This window comes from Coffea arabica, chromosome 1e (assembly GCF_036785885.1).
Source record: "Coffea arabica cultivar ET-39 chromosome 1e, Coffea Arabica ET-39 HiFi, whole genome shotgun sequence".
Lineage (NCBI taxonomy): Eukaryota > Viridiplantae > Streptophyta > Magnoliopsida > Gentianales > Rubiaceae > Coffea > Coffea arabica.
Window position 1 is genome coordinate 48401706 of NC_092311.1, and position 19209 is coordinate 48420914.

The 19209-nt window shown below is 37.6% G+C and overlaps 2 protein-coding genes, 1 long non-coding RNA gene and 1 other non-coding gene across 5 annotated transcripts; 2 read left to right on the forward strand and 2 right to left on the reverse strand.

The window, feature by feature from the left end:
• Positions 1-732: 732 nt before the first annotated feature.
• Positions 733-3771, reverse strand: LOC113709623 (BTB/POZ domain-containing protein At5g60050). Its single transcript, XM_027232420.2, has 2 exons — positions 2839-3771; positions 733-2195 (listed from the first exon to the last, which is right to left on the reverse strand). The coding sequence occupies exons 1-2, from the start codon at positions 3511-3513 to the stop codon at positions 1242-1244; spliced, it is 1629 nt and encodes a 542-aa protein (XP_027088221.1). The 5' UTR covers positions 3514-3771; the 3' UTR covers positions 733-1241.
• Positions 3772-6020: 2249 nt separating this feature from the next.
• LOC140011360 (uncharacterized) lies at positions 6021-7234 on the forward strand. Its single transcript, XR_011818555.1, has 2 exons — positions 6021-6168; positions 6876-7234. It is a non-coding gene; the product is annotated as an uncharacterized lncRNA (long non-coding RNA).
• Positions 7235-7375: 141 nt separating this feature from the next.
• On the reverse strand, positions 7376-18955 carry LOC113709632 (phototropin-1). 2 transcript variants are annotated; one of them, XM_027232440.2, is made up of 24 exons: positions 18056-18955; positions 17551-17725; positions 17254-17436; positions 16178-16269; positions 15178-15466; positions 14787-15021; positions 14605-14675; positions 13522-13628; positions 13363-13412; positions 13139-13243; positions 12877-12936; positions 12693-12782; positions 12392-12468; positions 11691-11775; positions 11318-11398; positions 10964-11067; positions 10332-10381; positions 9466-9572; positions 9249-9371; positions 8846-8897; positions 8578-8690; positions 8148-8288; positions 7681-7806; positions 7376-7600 (listed from the first exon to the last, which is right to left on the reverse strand). In XM_027232440.2, the coding sequence occupies exons 1-23, from the start codon at positions 18696-18698 to the stop codon at positions 7705-7707; spliced, it is 3135 nt and encodes a 1044-aa protein (XP_027088241.2). In that variant the 5' UTR covers positions 18699-18955; the 3' UTR covers positions 7376-7600; positions 7681-7704. The 2 variants fall into 2 exon arrangements, with proteins under 2 accessions (XP_027088241.2, XP_071916249.1); XM_072060148.1 differs by having other exon boundaries at positions 7376-7806; positions 18056-18954.
• On the forward strand, positions 14339-14411 carry TRNAR-UCU (transfer RNA arginine (anticodon UCU)). Its single transcript has one exon. It is a non-coding gene; the product is annotated as a tRNA-Arg (tRNA).
• Positions 18956-19209: the final 254 nt, after the last annotated feature.

A 19209-nucleotide genomic window follows, 5' to 3' on the forward strand; every position in this document is an offset into this window, starting at 1 on the left:
TTAAAGTGTGTTATTCATTTTCCTATTTTGTCTATGAAAGTATGAGCACATGATGTGAGCGTGCATTTTTGGCCAGAAGTTTGATAAGAAATAGGTTTTAGAACCAAATTGACATATTCATTATATGTGGGGGACTATTTTGCTTTGTTTTAGGTGTGATGAACAAAAAAGTTTTTTTTTTTTTGGAAATGTGAGGGACCAATTTGATCATTCTCCATGACTAGAAGGATTAAACGTTTGGTGCACTGGTCTCTGTCGAAAATCCTTAGTTGCAAGTACTGTGTCTTAAACGGGTAAAAGGTTCTTCTTTTGTTTCGAAGGATTCCAACCTCTTCTAATGTGTCAAAAATGACAAGTCGAATGAAGTTCAAAGTTTGTTTTCGGCAAGAAAAGATGAAACAAAATAAAGACTCGTCTTTTGTCTGGTAGAGGAGAGTGGTGCCAAAAAATGTGCTTTGAGGAAGAATGAAGTTGTTTCCGAAGAACAATTAGTAGTAGATATACAGAGGAATTGGAAACCGCCGTCTGATCGGAGCGCTGAAATGGTTTATCCTGGATTCTGTACAATGCTTTGCACACTGTACTTCTGCTTCTAGTTGGAGCACCAGTAAAATTCTTATTGCCACACCAGGATGTTCGGGAAGTATATTACTCATCCTTCGATCCCAATCGACCAGTTCTCAATTTCCATATGGTTTGTGAGAGACTGAAAACAGATAAAAGGACCTAATCTCACTGTAAACGCATATTTTCTCGAATAGAAAGTGACAAACCCCAACCGTTTAGGAAAACGCAAATTTCTGTCCATTGTGCTAAGAATCTTGGGGCTTCTGATAGAGACGTCTCTGTGGTTTCTAAGGACAATTATTAGACTGAATGTAGAACAGTACCCCTCTCATCTACACCCAGAGGAAAAAGATAACCGTACAAATAACAAAAATGAAAAGGATAACAATTTTACTAGGAAGAAAAATGAAAAGAAACTGTGAGAGAGCTCAAATGAAAAGATTGAGCATCAATTCAATTATTTCATCTTCCATTTAAAAATTCTAGTTGCTTGCATGAGTTTCGAGTTCATAGCATTTCCTATTACGCTCTCAAGGGATGGTACAAAAGGATCTTTTTACAAGAGGAAAGTTCCTGAAGAAGTAAGGATTCACAGTGAGGAAGGGTATAGCAAGTAGTATGCAGAAAAGCTAATTAATTACATCATGTACTACAACGAGAACATACGGTTACCATCAGTTGGAATTATCATAAACGGTTAATTGTAACTGGGATTCGACAACATATTGCTTTATGAAAGACCTCCTCCACCAGACTTCAAATGCCCTTTGAAGATTGGGACAATCATCCCCTTTGTTAAGAAATCTGTCAAACCAATTGAGCAAGATGGCTTCTTGTTGTGGCAACGGTAGAGTTAAAATCGTCTGGCTCAGTCCATCCTCAACCAGTTTCTTGTCCACTGATCTAGAAGCTCTCCTCATCCACCCAAAGTCTTCATAAAGAGCTTCCAGCCATGTAGACAGTAGAGAATATCGAGTATCTTTAGGCACCAGAATATGCCCTCTCCCAATTGCAACACAAAGCTGTGCAGTTATACGGCTGATCTCATGCCGGTACATCGTAGGAATTTTAGAGTGGAGCACAGCAAGTTCCTTCTGTTCAGCCCATAATTTCACAAATTCATCTCCCAATTTTCTGTCAACCAATATATCAACAACCCACTGCATGTTGTCAGCTTCTCGGGCTATCTCGCTCATCAAAAATCCTCGATCCTGCCTGCCTTCCTCCACACAAGTAGCTTCTGATAAGCAAAGTATGAGAGAACTAAGACATCTGTGGCAAAGATGATACAATGTATCTCTGGAGATATCAAGGCTATTGTTGAAACTGCGATGATCAGAAGATTCTTCTTTAAGCAAACGAGATATCAATGTTTTCATTTCTCGACGAGCTTTGTCATCCTTGGCCTGCAAAACTCCACTCAATAGCTTGAGGAAAATGTCATCAGCTCGAGAAGATGTTGATGGTTCTGCCACCACTCTCTGAAGCACGTTAGGTAGTGATCTGTGAAGCTGAAGGTCACCAAGAAGCAAGACCACTTTTTCCTCTTCATCCTCTGACCAAGGCACCGCTTCCAAGTAATCCAAACATGCCAGTATCCCATCATCAAATGATATAGCTGAACATACCTGCAATAAGACACTGCGTTAAGAAACAACTTGCGAATTGACAAAAGAACTGAGAAACTTGGGAGTAAGTTTGTGTCCGAAGATTTATAGTCATGATGTTGGATGTGGTCGCATTACTGCACACCCCAGAATGGAAAACCTGCATGTGAAAAATTAACTTTTCATATTGAGATAACTAGCATGCAGATTTTTGAGGAATATGGTTGTTAAACATCATAATGAGCAATGTGATGCAGTGATTTTCCACTAATTTGGAATCCCGTTGCCCAAATTAAACTTGCCAAGAACAAAAGATTCAGCAAGAAGCTATACATCATCAAGTGCGCTAAAATGATTCACAAAAAGCTATGCTTTCAGGATTCAAGCGTTTAGCCCAACTGGCCCTAACTCACAATCTTATAAGGTTACAGAAAAAATTTTACTTCTCAGCTCTGCAAACAATCATTCAAACTTTGTAATTCTCTTACTTTCCTTTGACTTCTTTCACATTCCCGCATCCTTTACGAGAAAGTTCCCTTAAAATCCACCAAGAAATACATACTAGAGACCAAGATTACAGGAACCCAAATAAAAGTTCCATACTCGGAAAAAAATAAAAGGTTAATAATAATAAGAAACTAAGAAATAATAGAAAAGAACAAACCTTTAATAATTCCAAGACCTTGGAAACCTCCTCACCCATCAATTTCTTCTTCAAGTCCTCACAATACATAAGCACCACCGCCTCCACGTACACCTCCACGTCATCACATTCAAGAATCTCCACCGTGACCATGTGGGCCCCATTCCTCCTCAGCTTCTCAGCAAAGAACCTACTCCGGTCGGCAAGTACCCGCCGGTGGACCTCCATTGAGACCCGGAATCCATCACGTGCACTCACTGTCAGTCTGACGTCACCACACCCCAAATTATTATCATTAGTACGATCATTGCCGGAATTCTTAAATGGGGCCTCAGCTAAGACCTTAAAGACTCTATCTTGGAGCTTGAGGCCGGCTTCAGTGGAGTGTCTGGAGTCGCGGGCCTGTTCGTCCGACATCATTTCGAAAAGGGTCGGGCTCGAAATTGACCGGGTAGGGTTGGGAGCAGCTGTGGCGAAGGAAGGCGGCGGGGAAAGAGAAATGGCGGTGGCGGTGGTGGGCCTGGTGGCGGAGTGGGGTCTGGAGAGGTGGTGAGAGGAGGGGGGTGAGGGTGCAGGGGAGAGTAAAGGGTCCGAGATGAAACCTTGTTTTATCATTGCAGAGACCAAATGGTTTTTCTTGGATGGTTTGGTGGGAGTATTGGTGGCAGCGGTGGTGGTGGCGGCGTGGGATGGCATTGGCAGAGTAGTGACTGCGTGAAGAGTTTGAGTGTTTAAGTGTGTGAGAGAGAAAGTGGGACTAGGGGGCAATGGGAATCCAAGAAAAACCACAAGAAGTTAAAAGGGAGTGGGAGAGCTTTGGATCTGCAGTAGCAGAGAGCAGTAATCGATTAGAGTGATGAGAAACGGAGTTAACTCTAATTTAATACTTAGTGGTTCGACGGGAAAGTGGAAACTATATATTAACGGCTTATTAAAGAATTGGCGGGAGTAATATTTCTTAGGACACTTACACTGCTGTTAGTATTATTTTGTTTTACTATTTTTATTCAATTTTTGCCAGCTGCCCATGCCCCGAGCGATCCATTTAAAGACTTACAGGTCACTGCAGCAGGAGTTTTTTTTTTTTTTTTTTCCTTTTTTTCAAGAACTGCAATTAATGTTAAATCAGATTGAATGATCGAATTGAGAATCAGCTTTTTTTAGGGATAATTGCTGAAACCTCCCTGACGTTTCTGACGCTTGTACTTACCTCCCTATAATTTTCGTAATAGCACTGACCTCTCCTAATAAAAAATTGGAGCCAATTGTTGAGGTAAGAGTGTGTGAATTTACTTGGCTACCCCAATTATTTTCATGTAACCAGATGAAAGGTTTAATTATTTTCATCAAAACCAACAAATCCTTTGTTAAACTAATTAAACAAATAACTTGTTGGAGTTCTTTTCAGTCTCAGAGATCTTCAATGTTGCCTTTCGATTGCAGGTGCAATATTTGATCCTTATTTTGAAGGATGTTGGGGAGTTCCATGATGCTCTCTTGTGGCTGGAAGAAGCCATACTCTTTGCTGCAATATTTCACCTCAAGCTGCCAAACTGAAGTCAATCAAACCAGCTGTGTGTTTGGGTTGGAAACAAACAACTCATTTTTTTGCTAATATAGAGTTTCATGTGTCAAGACCATCCTTTATAAGCTAGTGCAAGAAATTGCACATCTAACCGTTAACTAGCCATTGGTTTCATTAAGTGAAGAAGCTGTTGTAGGTGGCTTGGAAATAGTTTGCACTTACACCTTTGAATTTTTTTGATCCTTAATACCTTTGTTTTCCTTGCTAATACTACTTGCCAAGCAAGATCAAAGGCAAATTCGGTACAAAATTCTCATCTCACTCTTTAAAATAATTTTTTAATGGGACATTTTCTTAGATGGACTGAATCTGCAACATATTCATTAAGTTCAAAGGTGTTCAATGCTATTTCTTAAACCAAAGGAAAGGCGAATGCTAGTGTCAGAAACCTCCAATTTTCCCTTTTTTATTATTTGGATGACAGATAAGTAGATAATCCTAGAATTCAGAAGACGGGATTTGTGGGGCACCGCCGCAGGGGATGGGGATCCATCACCATACATGTATCTTTAACTATAAAAGAAAATGGAATAACATTCCACATAAAGGAGCATTACTAATTCTTACAAATGAAGGCTCTTATTTCGTCATGGATTTAGACAAGGAATCTGATTCTCATTGCTTAGTTTTCTTTTCTTTCCTTTTGCTTTTCAAAAAAAAAACCTAAAAATAAAAAAGAAGATAATTGGATTGAATTTGTCCTTTGCTGGTCAATGTTAATGGAATAAAGTGAAAATTCCTCTACTAAAATACATCAGACTTGGTTCGGTGAAGAAGCATTCTATAATTATATGAAGAGGTTCGAGTGGCAAGCTATCGATTGGTCTGGAGAGACAATAGGTTATAATTTTGGGGATAATATTAGAAATCTCTCCTGAGTTTTCTGTTAATATGAGTTAACGACTATAATGTTTTCAAAATATTACATACATCCTATACTTTTGTTATTTGGGTAACAAAATTTCTAAAAATCTCAAACTACCCTCTTGCTCTTTTTGCTAAATAATAATACTCCTAAGTCAAATTGCTCACTCAATCTTCTAAAAAAAAATCTCTAGTAGTACCACCACATCACAAAGTTATAGTACATAAAAATATAAATTTGAAAAATGGAAAAGATATATACAACAACCAATTCAACTCTATATGGTTAGACTTGATTTCTTATTAATCTTATTTTTTTTCCAACATCTTCTCAACCCATGACATAAACCTTTAAGTTGAACTAAATCATTATAAAAATCAATTGAAAATTAGCAAAGAAATCATACCTCACTCAATTGTAATCACAAAAAGAAAATGACAAACAAATTTAAATTTACTATAAGTTACAAATAAAAATAGTATAATCATCCAAATAAAAGAGTAAAAGAGAAGAAAGTGATTTTTATTTTCTTTTTCTTTAATTTTTGGAGCTCCATTTATATGACATATGAAACATGTATCAAACGAAAAGTTAATATAGTTATTTTACAATTACTAGAAAAGATAAGTGATTATTTTTAAAACCTTGGAGGTGTTAAGTGATATTAGAAAAAATCTCAAGGGAGGTTTGTGATATTATCCCTATCCGAGGCGCAGTGGTATTCAGGTATTTGATTGGATTGTCGGAGTATTGGTGTGAGCGCACCAGCAAACATGAAGCATCTTTATCTCCGACATTGATGGCGGCTCCCACCCTTGTCCTGCTTGTTACCATGAGGGTCACTATCCACAAGTCAGGAATCTCAAAATCATTTGTGTTTTCTCCTTTCCCTAAACTGAAGGTCAGTCAGTTTTCCCTGTCTTAAAGGTCATTTTTTCGTAACACAAACAATTTGCTTCGGGAGTCCTAACGCCTTAGTCCAACGCGTGGTGCCTGTGTGCCGTGAGTGAACCTTATGACAGACCCACTCAACAGTTAATAGCAGTACGAGTACTCAACTTTCCACCTTCAAAGGCTACAGAAAATACGGGTGATGCTAAACAAATGGCAATGGAAGTTTTGTATCTTTGCAATTGTTGGCGTATGTTAAATTTAAGCCTTAGAAATAAAAAAATTTTATATTATTATTTAGCAATGTTTAAATCAACTTACTGTTTTAGTAATTTTATTTGAATTCAATTATGATAGTTTTATTATTTAATAATCAAAATATTTTATTAAAAAATTTCTTATACAAAATTGTACAACACATTATACAAAATTTATCTCCTATAACTTTTTGGTGCCTGCAATTTTTGACACTCTTTATCTTCCTTAGATCTACAGTACTGGGATAGTTTAATGGAGAGAGAGAATGAGTTCTCGGAGTCTCGTCAATCCTTAAATGTGACAAGGAAAGTTCTTGTATCAATTGTGCTCTCCTCTTACTTGCGTCATCTTCTAAGCTCTAAAACTTGATCCATTACCCTTCTTTTCCGCTTGTTTTATTCTCTCTTTTCGGTGTTTTCACAAGTTTACATACTCAATTATAAGGGCCTGCTATTGTAGAATTCCACAGATTTGCATTGAGCAGCAACTTTGACAGATTCATATCATGGTGGAAAATTTTTGTATCGTGTGGTGCAAAACGGATGCGTCAATGCTGTCATTTCATCCAAATTCACCATGGCCCAAGCCGACTGTGTATGGCCACTGCAAGCAATCATTTCGGGAATATTAACATGGACTGCTTTTCTGATCTGCTTTGAGGATGCCTTTTGGGGTTGGAATGCCCTGCATCCGCATGCTATAATAATAGCAAGCACCAACTTCTTTCCTTGAAAGTAGCTGAAACAGTTTAGCAGTACTTTTTGTTGCCCGCTCTTTGGATATTTTTGTCATGTTAGCCATCTATCATTGTTTCACTAGATGTGACTGGATCGATTTAGTAAATTCGCTACTTGAGCTATCATTCAGCTGCAGATTCGTCTGCTGCTTTCTCCATCAGGATATACGCTCAGATACTATCAACATAGACTTGTATGTACGTACATCAATGTAGCCCATAGTTGGCTTAATAAACCGTTTTATTGCAAAACTTCCACAAAATGCACAGACAATCAGAAGGAAAAAACTGCATTACAGAAAAAGAAAAGAATGAACAACAAGGACATATGATGGTTTCCTTTACAAACATGACAACGATCAGCTGCAAGTTGGATAGTGAAACAAAGTAGCTGAATTCAACTCCTCAACGTCGGATCTGAACCTTCCCGTCTCATTACATGCCCTGACTGAAGTATGCATAAAACCATTTGTAAACAGATGGTTACTGTTATTCCATCACAGGCGGAGGAGGCTGTAGAAGTGTTACCGAGGAAAAGCAAAGACATGCTATTTAGAAAACATTTGTTTGTAAATCTTCTAGTCCGGCGTCAACTTTAAAACCTTGTTCAGCTTCAGTTGTTCCGAATAGTGGAGCATCCAGCTCGGGAGGTTTCTGAAGATGGAAACATAATCAGTCACTGATTTAAACTAGTATCCTAAAAAATGAAGAGCACGACTGCAGAAGACTAATAGATTTTTTTTTTTCTTCTTTCTTTTCTGACAGAGTAACATGCATCGCAATCATTCCTGGTGCCCCCACTAGGAAACTCGAATGCTTCAAATTATAAAGAATATGATGTCATTTGGGTGATTACATGATTTTACTTTTGCTTGTGATTGAGAAAATTTTGTTGCCTTTTTATTATAAAAGTTCATTCCGCAAGCTTAATATCTGTGTAGAATCACAGTAAGATTATTTCGCATTCGACTGATCAAGTCAGTCTATGTTATTACCATGCAACGTACTAAAGCCCAATTGATACCCCGGAAGAATGGATGCTTCTTGATTTCATGTGCTCCTTCTTGTGAGCCCAACCGGCTTTTGGGATCTCTGTGCAACAACCGATACATTAACTGCTTTGCTTGGAGACTTGCCTGCATCAGAGAAAATTTCTTCAAAGTTTATACCATTGCACTAATGAATTGACAATGCCAGTTTGCCACAGAGTATGCAGATTGATACATGCATGAAATTATTGATGTTACACTGGGAGACTTCGTCTGGACTCCAAATTGGTTGTTATTTGGCATGTTTAAGAGCCACGGGCTTGAGTTTATAGATTGCAGGTATACAAGGCATTCGGCTCTAGAAGTGTAACTAAATGAGATTAGTATCTTACACACATGGCACTTAAATCTAACAATGTTGCATTAGCTAACTCACCGGTATGCTCGCAGGAAACTTTAGATCCTTGTGCAAGACATTTGCAAATGTCTTTTGCCTGGTCTTTCCCCTAAAAGGTGTGTACCCATAAAGCATTTCATACAAAAGGATTCCTGTGAAAGTTGCAGAAATCAATTTAAGGGTCGAAGCAGTAAAAAATGCTCTAGCAATAATATTAACTACTAAAAAATGGTGAACATAATCGATAGGTTTCTTGAAAATCCATTCATCAGCAAAAGCTCATCATACGTTAAACAGTAAGACTTACCAAGAGCCCACCAGTCAACAGCACTAGTATGGCCTGCTCCTGTAATAATTTCCTGTACAGTGGAAAAGAATATGCTTTTGGAATGATGTTTATTGACAAAAGAAATATTGATATACCAAGGGGTGAAATATCCAGCATCAAAGAGTTCAGCAGGTGAAAATAAAGCAATAAAGATAGAAGGAAAGGAAACTTTTCAAGTGGAACCACTACATTGGTTGCATTTAAAACACTTGAGAACATTCATATCTGTCACTCCAGTGTCCAAGAAGATCTAAATGTAGCATATCTACATTTTTAAATTATGTTTAACAGCATCCTAAGCTTAATCAAGCGCACTAATTCATCAACTGCCATCAACCTTCTAAAGCTACCATTAAAAAAAACTCCAATAGAGAATGCTTACTGGAGCAATGTATTCCTCCGTTCCAACAAAGGAATTTGAAGCTCGCATTGGTTCAGCCATGAATATGGGGACTCGGTGACCTTTCTGGTGCTTTTTCTTTTCATCGATCTCTGGAACTAAAAGCTGACAAATGCATAACATACCAATAAGAAAATCTTGATCTTTCCTAAATTTTGCAAAGTTCATCTTGATAAGAAGTCAGAGACTTAAAACACACCTGTGGCTTGCAAGATGTCAAACAGGACAAATCAAAATCTGTCAAAGACACGTGCCCATTGCTCTGTAGCAAGACATTTTCGGGCTTCAAATCTCTGTAGATTATACCTGCGGGATAAACATGCTCTTTTCAAATGTCAAGGTGAAGATGAATACTTTATTGATTTATGATGTACAGTTAAAAGAACACAGTAGTGATTTCTAATTTCTCCATTAAACAGAAGGCTCCACAGTCATTCTTAATCACATGTAGTTGTAAATGAATCAAATATTAGTGTCAAGTAATGAGTATAAACATTGCACATCCCTAACATTCTTCTTTACTGCACAAAGTTGGTGTCTTGTGAATTCAATGAAGGAACAATCATGATCAAGAAGATATATGCAGTTCTTAGTCGTTCTGGTTGAAAAAAATAATCTTAGCTTTTAGTAAAAAATGTGTGGGATTTGATCGGTATACCAGTTAGTCTGATTTTGTAGCTTTGGACTTAGATAGGTGGTCTCGTGAGACAGAATACAGGAGTCTTATATAGCATAAGAAGAAACGTAAACTAAATATAGAATAGTTGAGTCTTATGTAGAATAAGAAGGAATGTAAAGCAAATATAAAAATTAAGTAAACTGGACAAGGCAAAAAAAAAAAAAAAACTCAATTCAGTTTAATGGAAAAACTAAAAAGAATTCACTTTGTAGGAAATAGAATTCTATAGTTATTAATGGAAAAACCAAAAAGGGACTTGTTTTTATGGAAAAATAGCTTTTCGGTTTAGAATAAAGGTTTCAATATTATTGTAAATAACCCTGCTAACCAATTATACAGCTACATCTCCTAACAAAATAAGGATAAGCAAAACTGTTAAGCTTTACCTTGACAGTGAAGATACTCCAAAGCAACCACTACTTCAGCAGCGTAGAATCTGCAGGTAAACAACTTTATGTGAGTTCAATCACCATTCTAGCAAGATTAATCGCTTAATGTCGCTAAGATGTCAAAAGACCAAAAACGTGTTCCACTGTGCAACGAGATATAGCCATCTCCAACTGGAGAGCTTTTGAGTCGGCAGAGATAAGTAGAGAAGATCAACAAAGCATCAAAGTATTGAGACTGCACAAGCAATTCGGCCAAAAAGAAAAAAAAGAATTGCCTCCATACAAAGAAAGTATTAATTGATTCACGAACTTTAATATGCAAGCCCCCTAGCATGTGGGCCAGAATTCTTCTCTCTACATTGCTTCCAAGTTTTTCTTCTGGTTCTAAAATCTGAACTAGCTATCATGATCAGCTCATCCTTTTAAGATATGATTTGATAAAAAAATAAATAATAAGTTCGGCTATTGCCTTTTAATTATATATTTTAGAATCTATGCATTGCTCAGGTGTCAATTTCTAAAGTCTGACTAGGTGCTAGAAATCTTCTCTTCTACATGAGACTGATATTCAGGAAGGAAGCTTTGGGAATGAATAATTTTATTAAACTTCATGGTTATGATTCAGATACCTTACAGCATCTTCCCTGAGTACCTTCATCGGCTGTCTGTCCAAGAGCATGAATAGCTCCCCACCAGGGCAGTAGTCAGTTATCAGACAGATATGAGTTTTCGTCTGCAAAAGTAGTTAAGACGGATTTCAGCTATCGCAATTTGGATGCAAAAGAAAGCAAAGATATAGAAGATAATGTGCAAGTAACACTTGAGGAAACAGTAACTAGTATTGGCTAGAGCATGTGCAATTCTTACTAATAAAAAAGGAAGTTCTTAGATGACAACTAATCTCACACATTATAATACCTTCCTAACTTCTCATTGCCGCTATGTTTAACCTCTAAGACTTTTAGTCTCTTAGTTTTTCTAACCTGAAATGAAGCATAAAGGGCTGGAAGGAATGGATGGTCCAACATGTCTAGGATCTCTCTTTCAGCACAAGCTCTGTGCACCTACAGGAAAGGAAAGCAAAGGAATCAAGTGAATATGGAGCATAAATAAGACATAAACTACAGTTAATTAACTGCACAAGTGTCCAATAAAGTGATTGGAAAGTTATTATGGGAGAAAACTGTTGAAAGCCTGAAAGATTTCTGCCACAATTTGTCCAAGAAAAAGAAACTTGGAGAGTACATTTCACCCCAAGTTTTCTGTTGTTTGCAAATTTTGCAAAATGTTAAGCTCACAAGAGGGTGTCGTGTCTGGCAAATGCAATTACAATGCACAGGAAATTAGATTCTATACCTTGTTCCGGTTAAGCATCATTCCCTTGTCCATTGCTTTCATTGCAAAGTATTCTTCAGTACCATGAAGTTCCACCAAGTGCACACTGCATATAATTAAGTTGTCGAGTGACCAAGACATGAACAGAATACGGGGAAGTAGATGATGGATGTATTTGAGCAGTACGGCTTGCTTCTTAATGAGAAGGAAGAATCAGCAGTTCATTTAATTTAGACGTCCATTTTCACAAGCAATGTCACCAATGCTGTATGGAGAGAGTATCTTGGATCTATAGCCACTTAAAAATAATCCTCCTAAGCATATAGTGGAACCAAGAGAATACCACCGTACCACATCAAAGTTCTTTTCTTCTATATACTTCAAGAATCTTGCCTCAACATGTTCAGCGGACACTATTATGGAGAAACACTTAGGTTAAATTCTGATCACAATTTTGGTAACATTCACAAAGAAACATGTGTTTGATCCCAAAGAGGCAAAACATTGAGTGGTTCTGAGCTGATATTAACACTTGTAGGACAAGGCTAATCAGACAATTCAGGAAAAGCATTTCAAGGATTTGCATACATCATTGCAATGGATGAATTCCTATTAACATGGTGACAGAAATCAAATAGCTTAAGATCCTGTCAATTGAACATTATATACGAGTCCCAGGAGTGAAAATTTTAAAAAGAAAATGATGTAAACAACTAACTGACCTTCCTGTATCACCAGATCCCAGAGGTTTCACTGGCCTGAAGTGCTTCAAGCCTATCTGTTCTCCACTATCAAGAATCTGGAAATTACAGGCCAATCAAATCACCGTACGTCAATATGGTTATATAAGCATCAAAGTGGCTTTGAAATAGTTAAGAACCACAATGGAAGTAGCATATAGTTGAACAAAGTCCTACAGCTGAAATTGAACTGCAGAGTTACCAATCTATAGCCTTTTAAATCAACTTTCACTAGTTGTCCAATATCATATGCACATTTCAAATCCTATGCCCAGTCTTATACCTGTTGAATGGCTTTCCAAGATGGGTTATCTCTTCGGTGGGGTTTCGGATGAACCACCTTCGAGTGGTTTGCCCACAAATCTTCCGGTTTCTGCGCATTCGCAAATAAATTGATAACTTGAATCCCATCTTAGTACTTCAAATCCACAAGCTGATGTTACTTTCAACAAAGCTAATAATCTTACCATGTTTGCATCCGGAAGTTCTCTCACTGCTTCATCGACATCTCCTGCAGTTTCTTTCACCTGAATATAGATAATCAGACCAAAATAATTTTCTGTTTTTCAAATTTGCCAATGATTACTAATATTAAAACCAAGCACGCACCGATTAATTTAGTTGCTCTAAAGGTCTTCTACTAAATGAATGTCTATTTTCTCACATGCTTATATGGTGAAGCTTAAAAGGGAATTTAAGCACAAGAAGAGAGTTGAGAGTAGAAAGTACCAGTTTAGCACCCTCGCCTGCTCTCAACTCAGGAATGCAATTGCGAAGCGGCTCAACATGTTCGCTCCCATCCAGTTGGACCCCGATGAAATATTGTACTTCTCCCTGTTCATGAACGGAAATTAAACGGTCAATATATCCCATACAAAGATGCAGTGAGTTGTTGCAGGCATGGTTCACTGGAGTTGGTCTGAAGCATGCATATAAAAATAAAAGCACCGCACCTTTTGGTCACGCATAGGCTGTAGATGAAACAGGTTCCAGAACTTTTTGCCTGATTGGTTTCCACAGAAACAATTAATATGGTTAGAAACCCGATTTGGGAATTGAGGATTTTGCATTGTTGTTTCAGCTTTCAAGTTTCAAGAATGCAGATTGAGTACCAGTCTTAGTATAGTTAATGAGCTGCACCGTGACTTCTGATTGGGTATCAATTGCATGTCTGATTTTCCTCACGGTTGTTGGATCAGTTTCGGGCCCTTGAAGAAATCTACAACATCCCACCACGCGAGAATTTGTTCAATTAGTACTTATGGTTGATTATTAACCATGACTACATTCGGCAGCAATTCCCAAATCATGTTTGGAAATTGTAAGACAAGGTGGAATGTTGAATTTCTGCATGGATGCTGTACTGCTGAGAAGAAAAGGAGGTGATCGACTACCACAGGCGGGAGCTCCTATTTTTATAAGTATTTAAGTTGGATAATGAAAGTTCAGCTAAGATTTAGAAAATGTTACTAGTACAATTCCTCTCAACAATTAAAGTAGACGCATGATTGTAATTCTTGATCTGGTTTCCTACTGTAATAACTTTTCCTAAGATTTGTAGCATCATAACCAATTCATTCATCTAATTTTTTTTTTTTCACTTTCTTATCCAGCAAAGGAACCCAATTCCTATACTTTTTAGAAATGTTATTGTCTATTCTCCTATAGTATATTATTGTTTGTCACTGTTTATAATGTAATGTAAATAACCCAACCCCTTGGTTTCAGAACAGCATAATGACGTGTGGACTATGGACTTTACACAGAACTTTTTTTTTTTTTTTGACTGTACGATATGTGTTGCTGCGGCTTTTTCACTATAATTTTTCCGTTTGATGTATCTTGTCATGCAAGAAAAAAGAAGTTGGCTTTTGAACAATTCTTAGTGATAGTCTCATATAATCTCTATTAGAACTACACAAGCATTCAGCGCTCGTGGCCTAATGGATAAGGCGTCTGACTTCTAATCAGACGATTGTGGGTTCGAGTCCCACCGAGCGTGTCATGCTTGCGTGCTTATTACATATACATGGCTTTATTGTTTGTTGTCCTTTTTGTCTCTCTGTCTTTTTTGTTCCCCTCCCCCTCCGACAAAGAATTATTCCCCACTTTTCTTCCTCAGTTTTTCTCCCACTTACGTGACTGAAAACTTGTTCATTCTTCAGTGAAAAATATTAGGAAAACTTGAAATATACCTGCAATTTCTCCCCAAGATTTCTTCGCGACTATACTCGGTCAGCTCCAAAAAGCTATCCGACGCAAAAATCTAGGCAACAATTAACCATCACATCAACGAATTTTAAGACGGTCGAGTGATCCCGAAAAAAAAAAAAGTTCACAAGAAAAATTATGCTAAAAGAGTGAGAGTATCTCTTACAATGGGATTATCAGGCAGTCTTGGATCGGTAATGACAAAATTCTTCTCGATACGTTCAAGGGTAGTCGCTAAATCGATACCTTTTCTCATTTCCTTCTTCCTAACTTTGTCATCAAGGCTTTGAGGCCGCCCATCCTCCGCATCACTGTCATCGTCAACTTCATTGTCATCCATAGTCACTTTGGCCTCGAATTCTTCATCTGCAGTGCTCGAACGTCGACCCTTTTTCATGATCCTACAACACGTGAAAAAATTAGATAAATATTCCCCTTTCATCACTAAACTTGATTAGTTAGTAACTACTGGAGTACATATTAACGTAGTAAGAAAAGCCCAGATTTCTTGGTGCCCCAAAAAAAAAAAAACTTAGTAACGTGTGAGTTCAGTTTACCCCATGAGCGAAAGACGTCTAGATTTTTTGGGCTTGGTCTCAGGAAGCTCGCTAATGCGCTCCATTGATGATGAAGTTCTGGTGCCTGCATGAGAGTGTCGTCTAGGGGGAGCTTTGTTCTCTAAGTAGAGATTTACAACGGCATCAGGTGGCTGGCCAACTCCTCCTTCTGATGATTTTCTGACGAAGGGACGGTTATTTGATTCGCTAAGGGCTCTTGGACGAAGAGGTTTCTTCACTGCGTCCACTAATTCGGTCACGTTACTGGAAGCCTGCTCCTTCTGACGGGCTGCATATAATTCAATCAGAACACCCCCCTCAATCAATTTTTCTGATATATATATATATATATATGTATGCATTACCTAATGGAGGAACTAAGTAGCATGTGATGAATAAGAAATCTGAGGGGAAGTAGAGCTGAACATTTCGATTTTTGACTGACCAACTAGAATGGCTGTGTTTTCTTTTCTTGGGAGTTCTATGTGATGACCTTGTTGTCGTTATTATCTATCACAAACTTGCAGAGCGAATTACTCACTTCTGATTTAATAACATTATAGTAGGTGTCAATCAATGTTATAAGAGAAGTTTCAAATGCAGAAACATAACAAATTTTTGGTTATCCTTTACCGGATGAACTACATATATAGTTAAAAATTTCCTTGTGTACTTTCTATAAGAGAAGTAAGGTAATAAGTAGTAAATGTACTTTCTATCCTTAAGGGTTCATGGGTTTTTATTTCCTTGTGTTAATTAGTTTCCCTTCTCAGCATTTTCTGACCTTTTCTTGATTTTCTTAAGAATAAAGTTGTTTTGTTTTTTTTTTTTTTGGGGGGTCGAGTTTCTTAAAGAAAAATTTGTGGACCTAACAACTTAATTATGAAAAGAGATGCTAGTCTTATTATATCAGTCAAAAACTTAAGTTTACCGAAAATTAAAAAATAATAATAAAATTAAAAGAGAGTTTACCGAAAATAAAGAATAAAAGGGAATATACCGTCATAGCGGATCAGTGATTCAGGAAGCCCATTGGGCCGGCACATTTTTTCCTTGGTCCCCTCTGTATGCTTGCTTACCTCCACTTGCATTCTGTAATTTTAAAAAAAAAAAAGAAAAGAAAAGATTCCTTAAATAACTTATCATGTCCAATTATCTAATTCAATTAAGATGTCAAACTTCCGAAATTTTTTTTTTTAAAAAAAAATACCAACACAAAATCGATGTACCTTCTGTAAATTAATAACCAGTATAGTACTATTTGTCATATAGTAAGAGTTGACTTGCCAACTCTTTTGCATTAACAAGCCCAAACTGATGATCAAGAAAGGGATTAGCAAAAAGGCCCACACGATTTCATTTGTGCAATTAATCGTTGAGGTCGAGAATGGAATCATTTTTATGAGCCCAAATTGATCCGAAAAGAGATAAATGCATCTATCATTGAGTTACGATGTACTATGTTATATCAAAAAGTAATCAAAAAATGAAAAGATTGATTGAACAGTATATTTATGAGGTAATTAGAGATTTTTTTTCTTTTATGAAATAATAGCCAATCCTTAAAAGAAACTCATATGATGTCACCGCACACTTGTTAGTTGCTCAAATGGGACCACGAAAATGGACCATATTTCGGATGATATATCTTGATCATGCTCTTGATTGCTCCCAAAAAAAAAAATAATAATAATAATATATAACTTCTTAGTGTTGAGACCACACTTTTCCCAGCCTATGGAGGTCAAGTTTGAAAGAAGAATGAAGTCGAGGTCCTCAAAAGTCAACAAAATAGCCTAGACCCTAGAAAAGGCGCTAAGTGGGGATAATTTCTATATGCCCCCAAACTCTCTCTCAGTTGCAAATTAATCCCCAAACAATTGATAGTAGTGGCATGCTATTGCCTTCTGTGGTAAACTTTTCGCAAAAATGCTCTGCTTTTGGATATAAGGATGTCAAGAACAAATTTGTTTTGATGGCAAATTTTCCCCAAGTCCACTTTTCAAACCATAAATACTACAGTGTATATATAACCTCGACAAAAGATTGTGTTTTTCTTCTTCTTTTAAAACTCACCCAATGAATTTGAGAACTTTTCCACTTTCATCTTTGATGGGTGCAATAGTGAGCAGATTCCAAAAGGGAGTCCCATCCTTCTTATAGTTTAGCAATCTACCACAGTAACCATTTCCCGCCTGTAGAGCCTCCCTGATCTTCGCCACATCTTCTGGATCCGTATCCGAACCCTGTAGAAACCGACTGCAGCCCGCCCGAGCACAAACAAAATGTCATAAATCCTCTCAAAAACTATTATAATAGTTATCAGAAAAGACCAAAAATAAATAAATGGGAGGAGGATATGGGAATTCGAACCAGTTTCTGCCTATGACTTCCTTCGATGTATAGCCGGTCATCTTGAAGAATCCAGCACTTGCATACAGAATCGGGTAATCGGGTTTGGTAGCATCCGATACAACAAATGTTTGCTGAAAAGTTGACAAGGCATCCTTCAAATCCTCCGATACTCTTGGAAACCCCCTGTCCTTGCCTGCAGAGTTCAATGAACATCAATTTATTTTTGAAGCATTGATTCTGCCCCTTTTCTTTTAATTAACCCATGATAGATGCATTGAATAATTTTTTTTTATAGTACTTTACCAAGTGCCATTATCTTACTTGTCAATTAAACTACTAACCTTCGAAACTTTATTCTACAAAAATAGATGGACAACTAATCCATAAAATTTGAAGCTATTGATTTACATTCACGTATAAAATAAAAATCATTTTTTCTATGTTCAACCGTTAGGGCGAAAATTTTTTTCTTAAAAAAAAAAAAAAAGGCTTTGAACCAAAACTTTTCACTGCTCGGAATTACCTGTTCCATCATCTGATAAATCACCAGAACTTCGAAAAGAATTACCAGAATCCCTTCTTGTTGACCCTGTTTTACTATTCTGTTCCTCCCCGGAAGTTCTCAGTTTAACCCCTTGCGGCTTTCCTGTCTCTCTATCAGTCTGCAACACCAATCCCCACTCAGCAGCTCTCTGAGCAGCAGCTCCAACTTCCCCTGCTACGGGGGATTTGGCCGGCGACTTGAGGCCTTCAGAATCAGTTATAATGGAGGAAATAGTCTTCTGAGCAAAAGGAGATGATGATGATGATGACTGCTGCTGCTGCTGTGATGATAGAGTTGAAGTTGAACTGGGATCCTTGAGGGCCATCCATGTTGTGATTTCTTCAGCATTTGCTCTGCCAGACTTCGAAGATGGTAAGTTGGTTTCTTCTGATGGCTCAGGAGGACGAATAATATTAGTGTTATCACTGTTATTGTTCCGCGGTGATTCGGCCCAATTACTCTGCCACGACGACGGCGACTGTTTGAAAACAGGACTAGATGCTTGCCTGTAAGTTGACGGATTGAAGACCTCTAATGAACCCCTCGAGTCTCTGGGCAGAGGGGGTATGACTGGCGCTGAAGATTGCTGCTTGTGTTGTTGTGCATGGCTTGCTGGTTCCATCTGTCTGCATAAAAGATTCTTGAATGTTAATTAAAATGGTGACATTAAACTCTCAGTTACCTCTCCAAAAACAGTACTGATCAAAATCCATCTATATACTCCAACCAACTACTGATATGCAAATTTCTTGGTGACATTATGGATGCACTGTTTGTGTGGCTAATTAGTAAGATTTGTCCTTATCGACGTTGATAACACTTGCATGGTGGGACAGACAATTGTTGAGGGTCTTGACTCTTGAGAGCTATGCTTTTAGCTGTTTGTACATGTGACGACTACATATGATTGGCCATTTATTATGGATATGTAGGGTGAATTAGGACTTGGATGGATAAAAGTTGGAAAGCCAGGGGTGTATATGGCATCTCGATATCCGCAACTACCAAATTTGTGACTCTCCTAATTTCTTCTGATCTAAAAATCCAGACCACCTCACAATCCCAAAGGCTAGTTTGGTCACAATGCACCTCCACCGAAAGATGGCTCAAGTTGCCAAGGATCTAGTCTTAGT

Excerpts from the sequence above, each read along its gene's own strand:
- LOC113709623 (XM_027232420.2), bottom strand. The coding sequence starts at position 3,513 with ATGCCATCCCACGCCGCCACCACCACCGCTGCCACCAATACTCCCACC. Across the intron at positions 2,196-2,838 it reads AGGTCTTGGAATTATTAAAG|GTATGTTCAGCTATATCATT; the intron begins GTTTGTTCTTTT and ends GTCTTATTGCAG.
- LOC113709632 (XM_027232440.2), bottom strand. The coding sequence starts at position 18,698 with ATGGAACCAGCAAGCCATGCACAACAACACAAGCAGCAATCTTCAGCG. Across the intron at positions 17,726-18,055 it reads TTTATCAGATGATGGAACAG|GCAAGGACAGGGGGTTTCCA; the intron begins GTAATTCCGAGC and ends TGAACTCTGCAG. Across the intron at positions 8,289-8,577 it reads AGTTTCCTGCGAGCATACCG|GCAAGTCTCCAAGCAAAGCA; the intron begins GTGAGTTAGCTA and ends TCTCTGATGCAG.